The 23,742-nt window shown below is 50.9% G+C and overlaps 1 protein-coding gene across 3 annotated transcripts in view; it reads right to left on the bottom strand.

The window, feature by feature from the left end:
* Positions 1-23,311, bottom strand: part of RHBDF1 (rhomboid 5 homolog 1) — a 37,243-nt gene extending 13,932 nt beyond the window's left edge. The window contains exons 1-5 of one of the 3 annotated variants that reach the window (XM_054644093.2): positions 23,046-23,156; positions 20,218-20,332; positions 8,099-8,243; positions 6,087-6,220; positions 881-1,094 (exon numbers count right to left, since the gene is read on the bottom strand). In XM_054644093.2, coding sequence (XP_054500068.1) covers positions 881-1,094; positions 6,087-6,220; positions 8,099-8,221 — 471 coding nt within the window. In that variant the 5' untranslated portion in view covers positions 8,222-8,243; positions 20,218-20,332; positions 23,046-23,156. Of the gene's footprint in view, positions 1-880; positions 1,095-3,702; positions 5,924-6,086; positions 6,221-8,098; positions 8,244-20,217; positions 20,333-23,045 lie in introns of those variants that run through there. The other 2 variants (XM_077186778.1, XM_077186777.1) reach the window with 2 other exon arrangements.
* Between the last annotated feature and the right edge of the window lie 431 nt (positions 23,312-23,742).

Genomic DNA, 23,742 nt, shown 5'->3' on the forward strand with positions numbered 1-23,742 from the left:
TCTCCTGTGACCAAAGATTAGGTGCAAGACATTTAACAGAAAAGAAGACAACAAGGCAAAATGTGATTGAAAAATGCACTACATTCTCCTCTGCTTTAGTGCTGCCACCAGGCTGCAGCTCACAGACTGACCTGCTTTGGAAGCAATTGTTTTCCCACTCACTCTGTAAAGCACAGCCATCAACCACACCAATTGCTGTCGCTGAGGGGAGCAGTGGGAAGAGCTGGATATTGTGGTTAGTTCTGGTCACTGCACGTGCCCATCTGGGCCCTGCCCCCTTGGGTCACACTTAGAGGTAATGAGCAGGAGGCAGCACCAAACCCAGGTGCCCTTTGCAGACACCCAAAACCCCTTCTGAGGACCCATATGCAGAGCTTTAGGACCACTGATGCAAGAGACACTTTTCAAGGTCCTAAAATATAACAAGGCTTCTATGGGGACAGTAGCTGTGCTACAGCCTGCATTCTGCTTGGGGCAGGGCAAATGTCCCCAGTGATTCCAGCCCTGCTACTGAACATTTGGGTCCAACATAGTGGTTACTCTGGGTACAACACAATTCTGTCCTTCAAAATGGCAGCAGAGAGCTGCTGCTCATGCTGCACGCCCCTGCTCACCACAGTCACGGCATGACAAACACAGCTCTGAGCCACCACAACAGCTGAGGGATCTCAGCCAACAAGACCAGAGAGAGGCTGCTGGGGAGAGAGCTGCCAAACTGTACCTGGGCTGTGAGAAGTGTCTGAGCACAGAGCCCAGACGTGTCAAGGCAGGGCTCAGCCCGCAGACAGGTCACAGCTGCCAACACACTGAACACACCGAGCAGGGAGCTCAGCCATGGCCCTGCCTCTGTCCCTCTGTCCCTCTGTCCCAGGTTACTCACCTTCTGCATGCCCAGCTGGCAGGGTCCCACGTAGAGAGGAGGAGGGGTCTCTGTGCTTGTCAGAGAAATGTTGTCCTGGCTGGGCAAGTCCATCTCCCGGATGACCTGAGGCTTGAGCTTCCCGTAGCGCAGGCTGCAGTGGCGGAGGCTCTTCCTCTGCCATTTCTGAGTGGCATCACTGTCTTTGCTCACCCCAAACCAGTCTGCTGTGCCTCTGAAAGATGCCAGCAGACAAGTGCTAAGAAGAAGGATGTTTGCTTGGGACTATGCAGGTGAAAAGACAAAGCCCTGGTGGTCACTTCCAGCCCACCCCAATTCAAAGACAGAACTCTTGCCCAGGAGCATCTCGCAGCTTGTCCTCAGCTGGTTTTAGCAACCTGACAGATGCTGGCCAGAAATGTTTGACCATCCACAGCATTCTGTCTCTTAAGACAGAAGAAAAATGACAGGAGACATTCACTGTGGGCAAAGGACAGTTTGTTCCGCGTTTTTCTAAAAATAAAGGAAAAAAATGGTACAGAAATTCAGAAAATAACTTGGTGAAAGGTGTTTTTTTACTTTAAAAACCATCTATTGCAAACACTTACCATCTTCAGGCCAGCTTTAGGTCCCCATTGTGAGACTGTACTGTTTCGTAGCTCTGTAACTTGTCCCAAAAGCCACCAGAAATCTCTTTTCTCTCCCAGCCTCCCCTCCACACTCCCAGAAACTCCCTAACATCTCCATCTCATGCTGCAGGGTTTCTAACCTCCTCAAGGGCAGCATTAAGAGCAAAACTTGCTGCAGCTCTGGTCTCTGCAAAAGCAGACACACACATTTCCAAGCTGCTGGTTGCAGAAGCAGGAGCACAAGGCTGCAGCCACGAGGCAGGTTGGCTGCCAAGTGCCTGCTGCCACAGAAGAGCAGTGGATCAGAAGCAAAATCCCAGGAAGGCAGGGAGGGATCAGGATAAGTCAGACTAAAAGCCTATTTCAAATCCTGCAGGACAGCTGGTACCCTAAACATACAGGGGTCATGGCAGCCCTGCCAAGCAGTTCCCACCATGGCTGATGCATCCTCAGGGGATCACAAGCTCTCACAAGCCTACAGCTGACTGGCCCAGGTGTTGAAACCTGAAAGTCCAAGCCAAATCCAAACCCTTGGCCTCAGCCCTCCTGCTCAGCTGCTGAGAAACAAGACCTCACAGATCACAAAGTGAGCATTTAAATACACACTGGAGTAAAGGCTGGGATAAATCTAGAATTAGGCCACACATGGGAACTGAGACAGTGCAATGGAGACAGGAAATTAATCCTGTGGTTTCGAACCCTTCCAAGCAAAAACCCCATCAACCAACAGGTGAAGGTGCTCTGCCATCATGTCAAAAGGTGTGTTTGAAATCCACAGCCTTGCTGGCTAAAACCCAAATGCCACCAGCAAATCAACATGCCAGCCTTTGGAGATGGGGCTATGAGATAATCTTGGGGCACCTCTCTGCTCCACAGACCCACATCTCCTTGGAGCAATCTTCCTCTCCATCCAGAGCAAAGGCCCAGGGCCAGCCCCTGCCCTGACAGACCCACCAAGCCCATAGCACAGAGGTCAAGCTGCCAGTTGCTCTGGCACAACACACACCTCACAGAACAGCCTGAGCACTCAGACGGCTCCCCACAGATTTCAACAGCAAGGTGACCTTGGGTGACAAGCCTGCACACAGGGCCTCAAAGGGAGAGGAGCTGAGGGTCATTTGGGCCCATATGAGCCTCAGAGATCTCCAAAACTGTGCTCCCACTGGTCTGGAAGGACAAGCACCACCACAGCAGTTGGCACTGTGAGGAACACTCCAGAACTGCCAGAGACCAGTGCTGCGCCAGGGCCAGGGTGAAGAGCTGTCCCACTCCTCCCTGATCATAGCCAAAAGAGTCCACTAAAGAGTTTAGGGCACCTGGAGCACCCTGGGAAGATGTGGAATGCACCTCTTCAGCTGGGGAACTCCATCACATCCTATGGAGTCCCCAGGACACTGTAACAACCAACATCAGAGTCAGCTGTCACTCTTCTGTCACGATGAGCCAAGCAGCCTTGAAAGCCTAAGGCCAAACACAAGCAGCCCCAAAGGTGGTGACAGGGCCAGAGTGGCAGCTGGCCAAGGGCAGGATGGTAAGACAGGAATACAGGGCAGTAGGTCCAAGTCACAGTGTCTGTCTGGTTTAAAAGTTTCCTAAGCTCCAGATTTGGGGTGATGGTCAATGGGCCCGTTGTGCCCTGGACTCCTGGAGTGGCTCATCTCCTTGGTGCTAAGTAAGCAAAGACCTCCACCTCAAAAAGAAGACAGTCACATTTGCATTAGAAAAAGCCATGATGTCAACAGGGAAAGAGTGGATGCTGTATTCCATTAATCAGCTCTGAGCTCCTCTGGACCAACACAACAGCATCTGTTTGGTGCTGCTTCCTCTCCTTCCCCTCCTGCCCCAAGAAGGCTTTGGGGCCAACATATGCTGCACTGCTGCCAGCAAAGGCAGGCTGGGCTAAGGCTGCCCTGGGGAGATATTCCAGCTATGGTGAACACCAGGAGGTTGACAGCTTGTTAGGAAAGGCAGGAGGGAGTGAGGCTGGCGGGTGGACAGCTTGTTAGTCCATGCTACTTATTGACAGCTGCCTACACATTTAGTAGGAGTGACAATTGTTTTCTGTTAGAGGCACACATGAACTTTCTCACTCTGCCTGTCTGTAGGCCTCTTGGACAGTCCTGGGAAGGCAATGTGATCTCAGCAGCAGCCAGACTCTGTGCAGTTCACAACAGCCCTGGCACACACATGCAGGGTGGGTTTCACACTCAGTACCTGAAGAACGATCGGGGCAGGGACTGCCGCTTTCTCAGGGAGCTCCTGCCCCCCCGGTGCCCACGGGCGGGCAGGGTCTGACTCCTCTGAAACCGAACCTGTCTGCTGCAAAGAAAAGAGAGCTGAGGGGAAGGAACCTCCAGGGCTCTGGAGAGGAGCAGCCACTGCATCTCCTTCCATAGCCCCATGGGCAGCAGTGGTGCCCCACGGAATGTGACAGTGGCCTGAGCTGAGAGCACGACCTAAGAGAAACAATCAAGCTCAAGCCAACCCAGCAGCAGCATCTTTGAACCCAGGAGGCTGCTGAATCCTCTTGGTGCACCTGTGATGTGTCTCACACTGCTCTGGAAGGTACCAGGGGTACTGCCATCCCCCTCAGCTCCTCCTGTAAGACCTGCCTTCTTCAGCCCAGGCACAGCTACAAATTCCACAGCTGGCTTTGGACACCAGTGTCAAACCATGGAGGCGTCAGCAGGCTGTGATATGATCTGCTTAGAGACAGGTGACTGGTGCCCTGACAGGATCTTGCCTAGTGCACAAGTTTATCTGTGGCACATCTGCTGCTTTGCATGGACACCTTGGACACCCTGGAAGACTGGAAATGGTGTTAGATGCATTCATATGAATCACTCCCATGCCTTGTTCTGGACTACACAGGCTTGACTTTATGTTCACAGTTGATCTGTGTCCTCCAGGGAAGATGGTATGGAGTCCTGCTGCAGTTTCACATTCTGTGCATTCTGAGGGCTGTGTTAAACAGAAAACTTGGCAGTCAGCCTTCCTGGACTCACAAAACAAATCCCAAAACACAATTTAGGGATGTATGGTCTGCATTCTGCACTGTATTCCTAGCTCTGCTAAATGGAAAACAGGGATTTAGGCCTTGATACTTTCCATTTCCCTGGCCTTGTTTCTGATCCACTCATTTCATGCTTTTATTGCTAGTGTTGTGTAATGTGTGCATCTCCTGCAGTTCTGCTCCTTGTTAAATCCTTCCCAAAGTAAATTTGTCACAGTAGCACCAAAGCAGTTCACATTTCCTCACTCCCCCACACACAAACTGCATGTTGTGAGGACTTCTGGGACAGGTTACCCAGGCCCTTCCACCCAATGCTTCTTGTCAGGGCCTCCACAGCACCCTCCCAGGATACCCCCTCACCCTTGATGTGCTCTTGCCTAGCTGTCCTGGCAAGGAACACGTCAGGAGCAGGGAGGCAAGGGAGGAGGCAGTGTAGGTGTGCAAGGACAGCCTCAGCAGCCCCAGAGGCTGCCCACAGCCCTGAAAAGAGCAGACACCACTTCACAGGCTCAGCCCTCCCAACCTCACAAGAAGCAGGATCAGAGTGGGCTGATGCAGGAGAGCTTCAGCACCAAGGCAGCTGGGGAAGGTCTGAGGCAAAAGAAAACAGTGTGTGGGAGATCTCCCAGAGCTGGAAAGCTGCTCCTTTGTGAGGGGGCGAAGCCTGGCTGGCTGAAAGTACCCCTGACCCCTGGAGCTCCAGGGATGCTCCTGGGATCCAGGCAGGCCTGACACACTGCCAGAGACAGAAATGGGCCATCTCAGGAGAGAAGCTGGGAGAGCCACTCCCTCTGGGCAAACTGGGATAAGCCTTTGCCATGGTGAGGGAAAGAGCATCCAGCTCTGTGTGGCCATGTGTCAAGAGTCTCATAATGACAACCCTTTGCAGGACTGAGACACAGGACCAGAGCAGCCTCTCCCTGCTCTCCACCACCCCTCAGAGCCATCTCAAGGACCTGCCAATGAGCCAGTGCTAGGAGCCAAGCTGCTGGGAGCCCTGCACAGCTCCAATGGGTTCTGCCTCCCCCAGCAACCATGTGCTCTCAGACACTGCACCAAAGCACACCCAGCACACCCCACCTACAGTCACAGCTAAACATCAGGGCCTGACACATCCTGTTACTGAGAAACAGCCCCCCCAGGGCATGGGGGCAGCCAAAATCTGTCTGTAAGTGGCAAACACCATTCATTATCCTGGTCACCAGCATCTTCCTCTCAGGACTTGCCTCCTCATTCAGTAAACACAGCTAAACATCAGGGCCTGACACATTCTGTTACTGAGAAACAGGCCCAGGGCATGGGGGCAGCCAAAATCTGTCTGTAAGTGGCAAACACCATTCATTATCCTGGTCACCAGCATCTTCCTCCCAGGACTTGCCTCCTCATGCACTACAGACAGGCTGTACAGCATCACTGGGCTTCTACACTGGGGACCAACCTGCACCCACCCTCCCACCACCTCCCAAGGTAACGAGGGACCCAACCTAACCCTGTGACAGGCAAGGGGATGAGCAGAGAATCACAAATCCACAGCTGCAGGGTGGCAGAACAGACTGCAGCAGGCTCCAGGAGCTCGGTGCCTCACCTCTTGATGGTCTGGGTGATGGAGGTCTGGCGCTGCAGCCCCGCTCTCCTGGCGGGGTCGTGCGGCAGGGACGGCACGCGGCTGTTGTCGGCCGGCATGCTCACGCTCCGCAGGAACGCCTGGCGCCGCGTCGGCTGCGAGGCAAGGCAGGGAATCACAGTCAGCGTTTGGGCTGGGCATGTCAAAAATTCAACATGGACTGCCTGAGCTCCTGCAGCACATCCTCCTGGCTGCTGTCTGCCCAAATCACACTCTCCTAGGCCGCTCCACAAGGTCAAGAGAATAGGCTACTCCACAAGGTCAGGAGAAGAGCAGTCAGTGGGATTTGCTTCTTGAGTGGCTCTGGAGCTGCACTAAAAGCCTGTGAGAGCTGTGGGTGGCTCTGCAGTTGCTGCCTGGTGCAGCCTAAGCAAGCTGGGAAAGGCTTTGTTCATAGCCTAACTGCCTGGGCACACTCACATGTCATGGCTAAATGTCACCTACCAAACGTGACACAACTCTCCACGCTGTTCTCAGCTCACACAGCTGCCTCCCCAGGGCTGCTCTGGATTTCATTTTTATCAGCTCAGCAGAGACACCATGTCCCATCTGCACAGGGCAGGCTGAGCAGACTGCCCCTCTGGCAAGGGAAGCTCTGATCGATCCTCTGGTCAGACACTGTCTCTGCCTCAAGACTGCTTCAGCCTCTCTAGCCCAGAAAGCTAATGATTTCCACTTACATTAACAGTTCTGATATCTTTTATGTAAAAGCAGTACACAGATACTCAGGTTGTAAGTCAGAGGTGCACACAATGCACTCTTATCCTGACAGTCTGGGCTGTGCAGAGAACATCACCTCCACCAGCTTCCATCATAAGCACAGAGTGTCCCTCCAGGTGCCCAGCTGGATTTAGAGACTCCAGATAAGGCAAGATCCATCAGAGCCTTAAATAATTGATTCAGAAGTTTCAACCTGCACTGGTAAAACCCTGAACTCCACTTCTAATGCCTACAGACTGACCTCCAAACTCTTTCCTTCCAAGGGAAGACCAGAACCAAGATTTATCTGCCAGGAGCTGTCACATAAGTGACGTGCATTTGAGTCCCTGGATCACAGAATGATGAAGAGGACAGTTCTTGCTGTTGCAAGTGCAATAGAAGTTCTCTCTTAAGACAAGCTTGTCCTCAGCCCCCTCCAGGGAAGCTGTATAACCTTCCATTTCTCTAATGACTAAACTTTTTTCCATATAACTGCCTGAACCCAGGCCCTGTACACACCCATGAAGCTGGGCAGCAAGAACCCTCTGGCTCTGCCTTTGGTGTACAAAGTCTCTGCTCCTGCAGCAAGGCCACACAAGCAGCCAGCATTCAGACCCAGGTGTCACACCTACAGCAGTTTTTAATACCTTGTAGCAGTTATTTGTGATATTCTCCCTATCCCCAGCACAAATGAGGGTTTTACTCATGCTTTGCACTGCTCCTATTAACCTATCACCTCATCTCTACTTCAGCCCTTCTCAATGTTATGTATTTCCCATCCCACATGGTCCTCTTATGCTCCTCCTGCTGCTAACAGCTTTGTGTTGCCAATAACTGTTCTTTGCTCTTACTGATGAAAGTCTGTCATTATCTTGGCTATTCATAAGTCAGATTCATACCCTGCTCATTTCAGCACAAGCTCCAGCACTTCCAGGCCCTCATGCTTGTCTGGGAGACCTTCACTCCTCCAGTTCCCTTAAGAAATGCTTGTTTGTACACCTCACTCTTCATATTCCAGCCCAGACACTTCTCACAATGCCCACATCCAAACACTCACATCCCCTGATGTGAGTACATCAGCCACCCACCCTCATCCCTCCCACATCCCCTTCAAGGGGAGTTAATTACTGCTCATAAATTTACTCAAAGGCTCTGCCCCTTCTCATGTGGCCTCACAACCTGCCATCACACGCTGCCTTTCCCTGATGGGGATCCCAGGCACAGGGATGCTCCCAGCACGTCCCTCCCCAGCTCCATAACCCTCCCTCCAGTACCTGCACGGGCTGGGGGGGCTCCTCTGGCACGGGCAGGGGCACTGGCACCGGGATGTCCAGTTTCAGCCATGGTGGCTTCTTGCGCTGTAAACTGCTCGTGCTGTCGTGCCGCGCCTCCGACATCGTCCCACGCTTGTCCTCAGGCCTAGGAGAGGAGAGACACCAGAGTCAGGAGGGAATGTGGCTCATCCCTCACAGCCCATGCTGGCAGGGTGAGCAGAGGGTTCTCCTCCCACCTGTGACTGATGGGCCCCAAGCCCCACTGGGATGAATTCCCCAAGTGCCTCGTGAGGGCTCAGGGCTCACAGCTTGTGCCCACACTGCTCATTCAGCACCTGACACTAAAGGACACAGAACCTCGAGCCAGGTACAGACACTGCAGCCACAGGTTTGAGTTGCCTCCCATTAAGATTGTTGCTGAGACCACTGTGAGATCCAGATTCCTAAAGAACAAGCCATGAATTAAATCTGTGTTGTGCACAGCAGATAAGTTTCTGGGTCTGTGGATAACGCTTGTGGCTTGGCCATAGGTAGGCACACTTGGGCTATATGGTACCTGAAACAAGAATGAATCTGGTGGGAGTACTGACCAAATATCATCTGTTTGGGAGATAATGTTTGGGTTTTTGATAGAGAGGCATAGTGCATGATGTGAACTATCCTACATTTCATGGACTGTCTGATGGGGCAGAGAGTGTGATGCATAGTTATACATACCCTGAAAGCATGAAGAAAACATGCTGGGGGGGGAATGGAGGGGGACAAAGGGTAGAGCTAGGCATTCCTATAGTTAAATTTTGTAACAATGCTTTTTCAGGCCATAGATCTCAGACAGAGGCTGAGTAGGAATTTATTATAGAATTTGTTTTATTTTTAGGGTTATGCTTTGTTTTAGGGGCGTTGGCACTTGCATCTAACCCCTCCCCTTATTACAGGGGATGAATTCCCCAAGTGCCTCGTGAGGGCTCAGGGCTCACAGCTTGTGCCCACACTGCTCATTCAGCACCTGACACTAAAGGACACAGAACCTCGAGCCAGGTACAGACACTGCAGCCACAAGTTTGAGTTGCCTCCCATTAAGATCGTTGCTGAGACTACTGTGAGATCCAGATTCCTTAAGAACAAGCCATGAATTAAATCTTAATGAGATCTGGATCCAGACCAACCAGCTAAGTAACTGCAGTATCAAAAGCCACTGACCTCCCTCTAAAACCAGCTTGTGACTCACCAACACCCTTTTTTGCCCACCCAAAGCCAAGCACCACGCTTTCCAACTCACCCACCACTTAGCAATTAACAAGTGGCCATTTCTCATTGCTGTTTCTAATCTCTTTTAAATGTAGTGATTTTCTAGAAACATAATACAGTGCACAGAGCAATACCAGTATAGCATGAACATTAGAGAACTGGCACTAATCCTGAACTAAGAGTGGTTTTCATACATAAATAATAATGATATGGTATTTAAATAAAAACCGCTGTGTAATCCAAACGCCGCAGTGAGCGGAGTGACTCGCTGTCATCTTGCCCACTCTGCTGCAGTTTTGCCCTCCTGTTTGGGACCACAGGAGTCCTTCAGGCTGGCAGAGCACCCACTTCACTGTGCATGCTCAGAGAAAACAGATTTCACTGGAGGCAGATCAGCTCAGATGCCTCCACGGGTACTTTCCAGCCTAAATTACGCTACAAGTTTGTATTTCTTCCTCTCCTATCACACACACAACTTCAAGTGAAGCATGTGTGCTGAATGGGACAACAGATTCCATTCCCTCCAGGCTCTCTCCTTGCATGGCCCTAGCCTGGCCTATGGCCCTTAGCCACAGGGGACAAAAATAATCAAGTGCCCCAGCCTCTTCACCACAGTGGACAGATGGAATAAGCAACCAGTTAAATCAGCAGGCACACATGCTTTGACAGGGAGCAGGAGAAAAACTCTGTTGGAATTAAAACTCAGTGCTCTTACAGTGTTCACACAGACCATTTATATTAAATGCAGAGTGAGTTTAACACATAAGGATTCTTCCTTGAGAGAGGCCAAGTCCTGGGCCAGGAGCAGAGGGATCTCCACCCTCAGAGACATTTGGCATGCAACAAAACAAGGCCCTGAGCTGCCTGAATTATCCCAGCCTTGCAGTGGCTGAGCCAGTCAACCTGCACGGGTCCCTCCCAACCTAAATTAGGCACTGGCTCTCTGGAACGTGCACTGCCTTGCAGGGCATTGCCACCATCTTCCCACAGCTGCTGCAGCTGCTCTGCAAAGGGAACTGCACACACCATTGCAAAAGATACAAGGCAGGGGGGCAGGCAGGGGGGAAACAGGTCAACAAATGGGAGTGGGGGATGATTTGGATTGGGTTAGAAGAGAATCTCATCTAAAAGGAGCTGAAGGCCAGCTGCTGGTTCAGTCGCCGGGCTGGGCCAGCTGCCAGGAGTGCTGTGCTCAGCTGAGCCAGAACGACAGAAAGGGAGGACTCAGCTGTAGGTGGATGAAGGTTGGGTTTCAGCAAATACCACAGGCCCCCAAAAGTCTGGGAATTCATGGTCTAGCCTGTACAGACATGCCCTTCATACATGCACCACAGTCCTGTTGCACAGATGCAGCGCTGTGCATGAGAGGGACACAAACCCTTCCTCCCTCCCTGCCGAGCTGCAGGGGTGGCTAAATACAACTGTTCTAACTTCCTGTAAGATAAGAACAGTGAGAGTATTAGGGGAACTCCTGCCTGTGCTTGGTATGAGTAAATCTGCTATGAGACACGATTCACTGACAGGTCTTGCAAATTTGTCTTCATGGTGAGGTCAGAAAGCAAAGCAGATTTCTCATACCTGAAACAGTCCAGCAAAGAGCTTCAGCATTTACCTCTAAGGATCACAAACACCACATGTCCTCAAGGTGCCCTAATCAGAGACCAGCCAAGAGAGACAGAGCCACCACGCTGGCACAACCAAACACAATCTATTTCACACAACTCAAGAGCCTCCTTCCTGAGCCTTCAAGGGCAAATTCAGAGCGTCCAAAGTAGCAACTCTGCTTTTTCCAGCATCTCACCACTGAGCCAACATCACTCAACATCCTTCCTGTCTACCTACAGAGCTGCCTTTGTGAGCAGGAGCTCTGGGTGTAAAGAATACAAACGTGTAGGATTTGCAGCTCTATCAATCAGTGGGGCCAAGCCAGGAAGGCAGAGGATGAATCACGCCTGTATTGCCTGAAAGTTGCTGCAATAACATGAAACCCTGTGAAAGACTTCTGATTAAATCTGGTTTGAGTTTCCCCTCCTAAATTGACACAGACCACAGACAGTGATGTTCATGTATCTTCACTGGCTTCCCTGCCACCCTTGCAGACTTGCACGTGGGATCTCCAGGGTGTACACACCTGCCAAAGAGGACAAACACACACAGGGGTAAAGCCTGTGGCCTTATAATTACCCCCAAAGTTGATTCAACCTTGTATTTTAGGCAAGGTGAATATCTCAAGATGAAATTCATGTTCTGAAAGAGAAATGGATTGCTCTGCTTTCTCCCCGCTTCAGCAGTAAAATAGTTCTTTAAATAGCAAAGCATAAAAATGCATATACAATAATGGTCTAAATGCATTCAGTATTTAAACCTCAGGTGAGTTTCCAGAGTGGCTGCAAACAGAGTATGTAGGATAAAATCCCCCCACCAGTTCAACCTTCTTTACTCACTATCAAGTTCATTTCCCAGTAAAAGAGTGCAGTGAAAGCAGAGCTGTTCAGCATTCCCAGCTCCCTGCATGCATTTGGAGTGGCCAAAAATAAACCTTACAAACACCCAAGACTGCATCAGGCCCTGCCAGGGCAAGCACTGTGAATTCTGTATGAATAATCAGCCACAGCACAGGTCAGGCAGCTGCCTCTGCCCCAAGCACAAAAAGGCCTGGGGTATGGTCATGAGAGACAGGTTTCCAGGGGTTAACAGGGAGCCTGAATGTGGCTCCAGCTGAATATGAGGATATATAGACCAGATGAGCATCAGTGCATAGCTGTGAGCACACATGTACAGGGCCATGGTCCACAGCCCTTGCATGGCAGGTAACACCCGTTATCACACCTGGCCCTCACCCAAAGGGCTGCTAATTTCTGCCTCAGCACTGCACTGAAAGCACTTGCTGAGTTTCACACTGACCCCTTGGTTACTTTTAGGGGTCAATGTTTCAGGTCCAGTGTCCATGTATTTCATCAGGCCAGTGGGTTTTGTTTCAAAGTTGACTGCATTGATGCATATTTTGTTTAAATGGTCCCATACCATCAATCCCAATTTCTCAGTACTGTCAAGAGGCCACCAACAGCAGCAGGATGGGAACACACAGAGCACAGGGAACACACAGACCCATGCAGGGTCAGCTCAGGTCCCTCTAAAGCCAGTTCATCATTTCCAGCTGAGGATGCCTGGCACAGGGTAGGAGTACAGGATCACTCAACAGTCCTTTCTCCCAGGACAGAGCCATGGCATGTGCTGGGAATAACTCACAGGCTTCTTGTGCCAGAAATATCTTTGCATGTAACAGTTCTGTATCCATCTCTACATCCATCCAATGGTTATTATTCCAGAATTTATCCAGATCATTTTTTAATCCAAGCAAACTTCTAGTATTCATAACTGCACATGACAAAGCTCCAGAGCTGAAACACATGCTGTGTGACAAGCCTGCTCCAGCTCATCTGCAAACCTGCCATTTCCTGGCTTCACCTGCTGCTCTGTAGTTCTTGGATTAGAAGAATGATCAGCTTTTCCCTATCCTCTTTCTCCATGGAAGTCCTGACTCTACAGATCTCTTCCATGCTCTTCCTCCCATCCCCTCTTCCCACACCCACATGCAGAAGCTCAGTCCTCATACAGGGGCTGTTTCAGACCTCTTGCACCTGCTTAGTTTGGACTTTGTTCCACCAGCATCACAAAACTCAGGAATATGCAAATATAAGGCTGAACGAGAGGTATTTGCAAATCTAGCTTCTTCTAACTGATCAGCTGGTAGCAACATAAAAATTATTAATAATGTCCATTTCAATTAAAATAAACAAACAAAAGAAAAAACCTATCAATGGCAGATAGTCTGGGAAACTCATCTTCAAAAGGTCTGTGCCAAAGCAAGGTCACAGAACCAGAATGAAAGGCAAATCCACTGTGCTGTGGGTCAGGCTAAGAAAGGGGAGAGCACATTAAATACCAAAGTTGGCACATGATCAAGGAAAGCTGCTTAGTGAAATCTACTGACCCAAAGAGCAAAGGAAAAGCTTTCTCCAGAAGCCTGAGCATGTTCCTAAAGCTGACAGACATCCTAAATACATTTAGAAGCTTGCACAGTCATTACAAAGAAAGACCATCCTTCCATTTAAACAGACAACTGAAGCTATTCCCATGTTGATTTCTTTTCTTCCAAAATCTCCATTTTTATCAGCATTCCCATTTAAAATAAAGCTGGCTTTATTCCCCCCCCCAAGAAACATTCCAAACAAAAACCAAACCAAAACAAAACCCCAACTTAATTCAACACTACCACACAAACAAACAGCATCTGCTTTTTCCAACAGCACTGCTCCTCTCCAGCACAGTGTGTGCATGTTCCTCCAGACACCCCCAGGAGTAACACACCCAGGGGTTATTCCACTGCAATCTGAGCACCATGCTCAGACTCCAGCTGTTTTTCTCCATTTTTCAAACCTCATCACTGCAACAATCTTATTTACAGTGCCTGCTACACAAAGTCCCATGTACCTGAAGGGGTCTGGCTGAGGCACAGGAATCCAGCAAAGAAACCAGGATCCTCACAGTGTTCTCCAGACAGGAGGAGCCAGGGGAGCCAGCTCCTGGCTGAGCCTCTCTCTCCAGGAGGATTGCTGCTGGCACAGCAGGGAAAAGGCAGGAAGTCCAAGGAGAAGAGGAGCAGTGGGGTTTCAGGCTGCCAATAAAACCATCTAGCATGGATCAGACCCAAGGAGCTCCAAACAATATCCCAAACACCAGGCATGAGCCAGCCCTTTGAAACAGGCCAGATGGAGGGGCTGAGGGCAGGCAGGGACAGGGAAGCTGGGACAGGCCACTCCTGGGGACAGCTGCTAAGGGCACAGCAACACCCAAGCTTTGGCTGAGCCACCACTGCCCACCCTAAGAAAATACCTGAGAAATGAAACAAAGGCATCAGCAGTGCCCAGGGCCCTCTCCTGCTTTCCCAGCGCTGGCTGCTGAGCTGGGCAATGCTGTGAGGCTGCCACAGCAGCAGCTGGGTCTGAGCACAAGCCTGGCAGAGCTGTGCAGACACAGTGCCCTGTGAGCCCTGCCCTGCAGGGAGCTGGCAGCACTGCCATTCCCACACACACCCCACTGTCCCTGTCACTGCCCTCTGCCTTGCACGAGCTCTGCCTGAGTGCTGCTGCAGGCTGATGCCTCTTCCAAGAGCCTGCACCAAATCACACAGGCAGCAGTTCCTCAGGGCTCTCTCTGGCTTCTGCTCATGAGCAAACCCATCTGCCAGCTAGGTGCTTGCCTTACTCCACACAAGGTGTTTTACCAGCACAAACTAACCCCAGTAAATTATTTCCTGTTGATCTGGCAGCCTGAAGAGTCTCAGACAATTCCAGATAAGCCCTGTGCAAGCCAGAGAGGAAGGGTAGGACCAACCTGTTCAGTGATGGCTCAGCATGACAGCAGCCCAGGTGAGCCATCAAACACTGCCCTGAGCTGTCACCCCTGCCTGGGTGAAATTGTCCTACTCCATCCCCATGGGGATCTCACCATGAAGCACTGAATTGAATGAGCTGAGAAATACCAGCTGAAACTGCCTGGTTTGGAAGAGGCCAGGCAGACCCCTAGACAGGAAATGGGAAGCTACACTGGGTTGGTATTTCAGGCAAAGCCTTGTAGAGGGATGGTGTACAAAGAGGCACAGCAGGAGTGCAAAGCTTCAGAAGCCTCAGATGGGACCCACTGAACTTGGAAAAGGTTCAGCTGCATACAGAGACAGAGGGTTTTAAGTACAGGTAATGAAAATATCCACCAGTGAAGTCTGAATGTACGTGAGCCAATCCCATGATCAAGAAAGGAGATCTGATATCCCTTTGAGCAAATGATTTTCTTGATTTTCAGAAAAACGTGAAAGTTATGATGGAAATCAGACAAAATTTAGTTCCTACTTGAACACCAGCATTAAAAGCTTTCAAAGCAGATTCACCTGGGACCTGAAGATGTGCTGCCCTCATATAGCAGAGAGAGGAAAAACAGGCAGCTCAAAAACCTCTTCTGATTTCTGTTAGTCCCCAGATCTGTAGCTGAACTTCAAACACAGGTTAAAAGATTACCCCCAACTGCAACATGCAAACACTCACAAGCAACAGGCTCATCTCCAAGGTCCTTTTGTTGCAGCAGACAAAGTGCAAAATAGTAACAAGAATTTGGAAACCAATGCTCAAAATTCCAGTTAAAAAGATGTCTTAAACACTTGAAAGAGATGCAAGCCAACAGAAGGAGCAGTGACCCAGCCCTGTGTGCTGCCCTCCTCTTCCTGCTGGCACCAGCATCCCCACAGCTGTTGGGTGATCCACACTGGGAACTGACCCACATGAGCTCAGCAGAGAAAATGGCTCATTCCAGCCCCAGCTCCTTCCCACATGGCTCCACAAACACTTGTGCCAGCAGAAGGAAAGGAGAAGACACAGGAACAAACAGAGCAGCTGGAGCCAGATGATTGGACTGCTTCTCAAGGCACAATAGTTTGAAGTGATTGTTGAAAACGTGGCCAAAACTCAGATTTGTAGCACTGTGGGAAGCCAACAATTATCCCAGGGAGGTGGTGGGTTCAGCATCTCTAATCTTCTCACTGAGGGTGAGAAGCACCCTCAGTGCAGGTGTTTGAGTGCAACAGGAATAAAACACTACTGTACCACCAGAAGCAGAGTGAATTTTTTGGTGGGGTCATTAGGTGGGAAAACACCCAAACCATCCACAGATTGCTCCAGGGCTGACAGCCCAGCCTCACACCCGGGCAGCTGCCAGAGAGGGTGTCCCAAGGGAGGAGCTTCCCCTGCTCACCCACGGCCTGGAGCACCCACAGGAAGCAGGTGGAGGGAGCCAAGCAGAGCAGGCTGGCAGAGGGGCCTTCTCCATCTCCTCAGCATGGGTGGCCCAGGTGACAGGGGCAGGTCTGCAGCACCAGCCAAGCACAGCCAGGGCACACGCAGGGCACGGGCAATGAGTGATCTCCAACCCCACCTTCCAGAGCAAACCCAGCCCAGAGCCATCCACAACCTACTGAGATACCAGCAAGGGCAAAGCCTGCACATAAACCAACCAACAGCGAGGGGGGAGCAGTGGAAAACCTTCTGGAGCACTCTGGCTCTTCACCCTGTTTATGTTTCTCTGTGACACACCCTGTGGCTTTGCCACCACATCCAACAGCCACATTTCCAGCAGCCACATCCTAAAAGTCTGGTCACAGCCTGGCACTTACAAGCTCCATCAGGGCACAGCATGATGAGCCACCTGCCAACAGCTCCAGTGATGGCACACCAAGCTCTGAGCAGCATTGCCATTCCTCAGGGAAGCCAGCACAGCACTGCCTGCCCCTCCACAGGAGCTGTTTCCACCCAGAAATCCATTACCAGCTACCAGAGGAAGGATCATCTGTGCCAGCCTTGTTCCTGGACCCTGGCTGAAGGGAACCACAGCTGCCTGTTGGCTCAGTGCTGCCTGGGCCCCCAGCAGCCTCTAAGAACAGTTGTCTCAGTGCTCTGCATGGGGCTGCACCTTCTTCAGGAAAAAGTGATCACAGACACTATTGCAGTGCACTTTTAACTCATTTAAATGATTCTATGGGACTTCAGAGGACTCTGTTCCAGATTTATTACCATTACTAGTGAAGCAGATGCTTGCTTAAGTTAAGTTCTGGCTGACCCACAAGTACCATGGGCACAGTCACTGCCTCAATTATACAGCAAGGTGAGAGTCACAAAAAGGCTTTTGTCAGTGCAGCCATGACCCCACGTTAGGGAACAAAAGACAAACCCAACAAAGGTTTTATTTTCATTGAAATTCTGCATTTTGAAGGGTTTTTTCTACCAGCTCTCATATTCATCACAAGTACTGTAAAGGTTCAGGACACAAGGCAAGATGGGAAGACACTCAGGACAGAAGTAAACACTGGCTCTGGCTGATTTTGGAACAGCTGTCTGTGCACCCAGCCCAAAAGCCATTTTCTTGGTAATGTGTCTTAGTGATTACAACATTGTTCATTTAGAAAATACAATATCAATAAACAATTGATGGAAAAGCAACTCTCCTAAAAAGATCACAATAAGCCAAACCAAAAATTATATTAGACCAAAAGCTACTCATCCTCTACAGCAAAGACTCTGGATACTAAAAGCAGCTAAGAATCACTGTTTGTTGTGCTAAATAAAAACGTTTCAATGGCAAAAGAGATCAAAACTGCCACAAATGACAACATTTCCTATGGAAAGTTACATAAAACCACTCTGAATAGCAACCTAAAAAAATCTTAGAGGAAATAACAATAACAAACACTGGAGCCACCAGAAGACAGGCTTTATATTCAGGAAGGATGGAAGCCACAGAGCCACTCAGAACAGCTTTCTTGGAGTGTTCCTTTGAAACTCAGAGCATCCTCACTCCCCATTACACACCTGCTTTCTCCAGCACCACCACAGTTCTGCTCACCTGGGCACAAGTGAGAGAATAAAAAATGCCCACAGCAGCCAAGGCCTGGGGGAGATCCTTCAAAGGACCAATTAAACAGCCAAGAATTCAGAGCAGAGCTGGTTTGGCTGCTGTCCCTCACCATTAGCTGGTGTAGCCAAGGACACAGGAGAGCCACTCTGGTGCTCTGATTTCTCCCCTGGCTCGTGCTTGATGGCCAGGCACACAGGCACACACCATCTCCTGCTGTGTGCAACTGGAAATAGCTGCAGGAAGAGCTTGTCTTGCTCTGCAGGTGTGTGCACACCTCTGCACATTCATCGTGTGCCCAGTGCAACAACTCATTCATCATGCAAATAGAAGTAATCAGAATTCTAGCTTGGTTTAGCAAAAAAAAAAAAAAAAATTACAATTCTAAGTGAACCATACTTCTTCAGTCTGAGTGAATGGCACATCCTTGCCCACTGTTCTCCCTGAAATTATAGTCCCAGAACAGCCAGGGAAAAGGAAGGTACACTTAGACTTTTTGGCAAAACAACTCACAGTTTTCTACAGTTCACTTTAAGGCTTTGAATTTAAGCAACAGAGTAACAAATCTCCCATGTGCTGACTGCTACAGGGCAGTAACTCCCCAAATACAGAAGCTGCATTTATCTGAGCCCTCCAGATTTTAAAATCCAAGCAGCTCTAACTTTCACTGAGCCAAAGCCAAGTAAGTGCCAGACCTGAGGGACTGTAAGTGCAGCGTCCTGTGCAGTTTCAGGATGACCTCATAGGGATTGTTCCTTTTGAAAGGAAAGCAAACCTTCAAAGCAGGGATTGCTGCTGACCAGCAGAGCAAGGGGCTGGCTCTGAGCAGAGTGGAAACAGGAAGGGGAGGAGGTGGCAAAGGTAAGCTTTCCAGAAAAGGCAAGATCAGGCATGGCTTGCTATCTCTTCTCCCCCTGGGAAGGCTCTACTGTGCCAGGGAAGTATTGTGCAATGATACCTCAGACTTCACTGAGAAGAAATTACATTTCCTTTAATAAACACTGTGCTTTAGAGATGCTCTGATTACTAAGGCAAGGTCTGTTTGTTGCTGAAGGCCCCAGAATTTAAGAACACATCCGCTGCTCAGGTCTGCATCACCGCACTTCCAACATTTCTTTGGTAGGCAAAAAGGAGCTGTAATTATGTTTGAAATAAATTGTTTACCTAGATAGTTGAAGAGTGCATCCAAAGGAAATTACAGCAAAAACAAGCCCTATGTCAATGTGACATTTGCTGTCTGTGCAGCAAGCAGAGCACACAAGCAATGAAACATGCACTCTTACAGCTTTAGAAGATTGGACCACTAAGATAAATGTGAAGAATAAGCTCTCTGTCTTCCCCCAGTGGGAAACAGACACTGTTACTCAAAAGGATTTGACCATAGTTTGGATGATTTGGTCAAAAACTCAGCTGCTGATTTGCTCTTTGTTGCATCATCCCAACACACATTAAAAAATAAAAAAAAACCAACAAAAAAAAAAACAACAAAAAAACACCTCCTTATTCCTACAGCAGCATGGACTGAAACAAGGATGAGAGGTGGGAGCTGAAGCTTCAATTGGTCCTGGACAGGAGCAAGATGGGTAGGACCAAAAAAAGGAGCAAACAGTCAGAAATCCCTGAAGTTGAACTACCAAGGAAATGACAATGGGCAATCTCAGCACAGACGCATTTCCACTTCTCCCTGTGGAAACCTCACTCCCAGTGGCACAAACATTCTCTCTGGGAAAACAGAGAGGTTGGCAGGCAAGCCCTGCCCAGCTCAGGCTGCACCACAGGGAGGGTCTCCACAACTCCATGCAAGCAGGCCTGGATGGTCTGAGCACACATCACACACCAAAGTAGCTTGGGGTTCTTCGAGGACATGGAAACAGAGCTGCCAGCATGACCATGGGAAATGCTGCCAAACAGATCCATTTCCTTCCAAGGTTAAATCTGCCTGTTGCCTGCCTAATCTCTTGGGACTAAGAGCTGCAGGGTTAATACTGTCCCTTTTACATGGTATTCTCTCAGAGGGGAGTTATTGAGCACTAGCAGAGTAAGCAACCTGGTGCCCATTCAGGTCTGCTAGCTCTGAACGAGGCAAAAAATAAACAAACAAAAATAAAACAAAACAAAAGAACCAACCACAAGGCTAAAAATAAAGCCTACCACCGGGGAGAGAACTACCTGCACAACCCTGGACACCAGGGCTTCCCCTGCTCTGTAGAAAGAAACCATCTCCATCCTACCTCCCAGCAGCACTGGGATGTTTTACCCACAACCCAGACACAAATCCCATTAAATTCAGGCTGCAGCACACATAGCACACATTGAGATGTTTTCACACAGCAAAAAGGATGTAACACAGCTCCCTGAGCAGGCAGGCAACACATGCATTCTGTGGGTTCCTTAAAACTCCAACATGTACATACCCAGCAGCTGGGAGTCAACCTCACAGCAACTGTGTGAGATCTGCACAGTTCATGTTTCCTTTCCTTCCAACTAGATGATGATAAATGTTAAACTTGGAGTCCAGCGCCTCTTCAACTGAAAAGAAAGGAAACTAATCCACATCTGAGCTCAGGGAAAATGTTAAGGAAGGAATCCATCCTTGAGTTTTAAGTGTTTCTACTGACACGTGTCATATACAGGCGACAGGCGGGTGGCTGCAGGAACAGCAATTAAGAGAGGTGTCATGTCAGGCCACAATTAATGCTGGAAACTCTGAGAAAGATGTACGGTCTCCACGGGATGCCAAGGCCTCCAGAGATAGCTATGGAAGAAAGGCAGCAACCACAAGGGAAGAATCTTATCAAAAGACCAGTCTGCTGGATAAAAGCTGTAGAGTGACAGATAAAGAAATGGCAGGATCTTCAGCTCACAGCCAGTCCTGCTTGGCAGGCACATCCCCAGCAACATGGGGCTCACACAACACACACTCTGCTCAACTTCTTGCTGGACACACAGAATGGAAGAGGAAAACAAGCTGGTAATCCTGGCCATGTTGCCCACCTCAGGCCTTCAGCACTAACCAGGCTGTGTTTGCACTGCAGAGAGATCCAACACACTGAAGAGAATCAAACTTTTACTAATTATATCTGAGCATGAGGGCTCTGTGCCCAGAATAAACTGTCCTATCATGCCACACTCAGCAGACCCTGCCTCTCTCAAGGGAACATGTTGGGACTTGCTGGCTACTTTCCGGGGCTGGATTCCAGAGGAACAGGACTGATGACCCCAAAAGGAATTCCTATTCCTGCCTGGCGACCTCGCCGCCGCCGCCGCAGTCCCTGCCACGAAAGTGAAACGAGCTGTCTGCCAAGTCCAGTGACGAGGTGCTGGCCCTCTCTGAGGGACATAATTCCTGCCTGAGGTGACACATCGGGGCCACACGGTCTCAGTACCAAGATACAGAGAGGACAAGCTTGTTGGAGAGGAGGTTTCTGCTGTGCTCTGCAGGCCAGCAGCACTCTCCACATTCAAAGTTCATCCCCCTGGCTGAAGCCTACCCAGCACAGAGCAAGACATTCCCGAGACCAGGGCCAACCCATGGCTTTCCCCAGAACCTGAAAAGCCAGTTTGTAGGCAGATCTCTTGCAAGTGGATTGCTTAAAAAAAAAAAAAAAAAAGGGCCTGTCATGGGAAGTCCCAGAGCAGAACTAGTTTTGTGGGAGTTGCTTTTACGCTGCACAGCATCAACCTCCTTTCATGGGAACACACAGAAGCAGGAACAGCACGGACACACGTCCACATGCCAGAGCTGCTGTCTTCCTGGGGGCTCAGGACAAATGAGCACAGAGGCCAGGAAAAAAGCTGGGGACCTGTTTCAAATGCACAGCACCTCCTGGAAAGCTGGCAGTATCCCAGCTTAGAAATGGCACAGGCTCCCAAGAGCCTGCACACACAGGGGAGACCTGGGCTAAGCAGCAGCAGCAGCCATGAGGATTTAAGGACATGAGGGATGCAGTAGGAGGGAGAGATGATAGCTGTTATTAGAGCAACTGAGGGTTAAAAAAAAAGGCAGACAAGCCCTTTCATAAAGTCCATTTAACAATCAAAGCTTAAAGGAAGTATCTAAAGTTCACCTCTTTCTTCCAACTATATCAACCAATCTAGCACGAGTCATCAGCTCCTCCTGCAAACCTGCACCACTGAGATGGAACAGCTGGAGAGCAACATCCTTCATACAGTGGAGTGGAAATGCAATTCTTGCAAGGGTCTGCTCCCCAGCTTGTCCCTAGTGGGCCATTTTTCTCCCCGTGGTCACAGCCCACAGGCAGCTATTTGTGCTTGCTGCCCTATCAGCGTTACTGCAGTTAACACCCTGTGCTCCTTTCTTGTGCCGTGCTTCATTCAGAAACTTTGCTGCCTTCTCCCTTCCCGTTACGTGTGACTATTTTTTCCCTTTACTGCAGAATGCACTTTTCTTCCCAGAGGAAATTAGCAGGCATGGGGACAAAAACAGGAAGAAAGGAAACAACTTCCTGCTTGCTCCAAGACCCGGCTCGGAGACATCTCTGACCGGCACCGTGCACCCCGCCACGAAGCCAACCTGCAAGAGAAGCAGCAGCCACAGAACCGAGTCGGGCACCAGGATGAGCAGCAGACAAAACTCATCTATGCTGCCACTCAACTCTCCTGAGTTACACTGGAGAAAAACACAGGGCAAAATGTACCCATGGGGCACTTTGCACTGCAGGGATGCGTGTGGCAGGATGGGGCTGCTCCAAAAGGACTTGGCACTGGGTTGCACCCTGCAAAAGCTTTGGTCTTGCTCGCGTCAGGCTGCCGTGATCCCCTTGCTTTCCTGCCAGCAGTGCACAGTGTGAGAACTCAGTTCAGAGACTCAATCCGGCAGGAAAACTAACCTTAACATGTAAAAAGCCATATATTTTCCACCAGATCATCTCCCAAAGTCGCTGCCAAAGCGCGACTGGGTGCCAGCATCAGGGGAGGGACGGCTGGGAAAGCGTGGGGATGGGGTGGACTCGGATCAGCCGAAACAAGCCGTGAAGGCGCACCTCCACCTCCGGCCGAAAGCACTGAGATCGCCAAGCTCCCGACATCCACGCACGAGGGTCGGGGGCAGGTGCTGCCCCCGGCCACGCTCTCACCCCGCGGGCCGCCGCGGGCCGCTCCCCGCCCGACGGAGCGGCGCGGTCCCGGTACCTCGGCGGGGCAGGAACGGCCCCCGCGGGATGCCCCTCCCGGGACGCCCCTCCCGGCCGACCCCCCCTCGTCCCCCCGGCCCCGCACTCACCGTGCAGGCGAGGGCGAAGCGCAGCGGCCGCTCGGCTCGAGCCGCCCCCCGGTGCGGCTTAAGGGACCGGCGCCGCCGAGCTCGGCCCGCGGAGGGCGCGGAGACTCCTCCCCCGTGCCAGGGGCCGGCCGGGCGGGCACGCCATTCACAGCCTCGGCATGCAAATAGGAGCCGGGAGCCGAGCGGCGCTGGGCGCTGAGAGTCCCGGCGGGGAGCTGCCAGCGCCCGGGGCCGCGGGACGCCGCATCCCGCCGCGCCGCCCTGACTCACGGGGTAGGAATGCGCCGCGCCGGGCGGAAGCCACCGGCCCGCCCGCGGCCCCCGCAGCCCCCGCCTTCCCCGCTGCCTCGGCGGTGGGCAGCGCCCTTTAGCCCCGCCGCTGCGCTGGGGTGGCGGGGTTGAGCGCCGGCTCCCGTTAGCATCGGCCCTGCGGGTGCTGGGATCGCTGCCGTGGCCGCGGGAGCTGCGGCGATTCCCGTGCCGGGAGTCCCTTTGGCTGGGCACCGCTGAGCTGCCAAGCACCGGCCCCTGTGCCCCCCACGGGAGCCTTCCCCGCTAAGCCTCCCGCGCACTGGGCTGCGATGCTCCCGGTCCCCTCACTCTTTCTGGCTGTTTCACTGTACTTTACCTTCTTCCCGCCCATTTCCCTATGCTTAGTGCCGTGTTTCCCACCAAGTCTTCACACCTCCTCTTCCAG

The sequence above is a fragment of the Agelaius phoeniceus genome, chromosome 16 (assembly GCF_051311805.1).
Source record: "Agelaius phoeniceus isolate bAgePho1 chromosome 16, bAgePho1.hap1, whole genome shotgun sequence".
Taxonomy (NCBI): Eukaryota; Metazoa; Chordata; class Aves; order Passeriformes; family Icteridae; genus Agelaius; species Agelaius phoeniceus.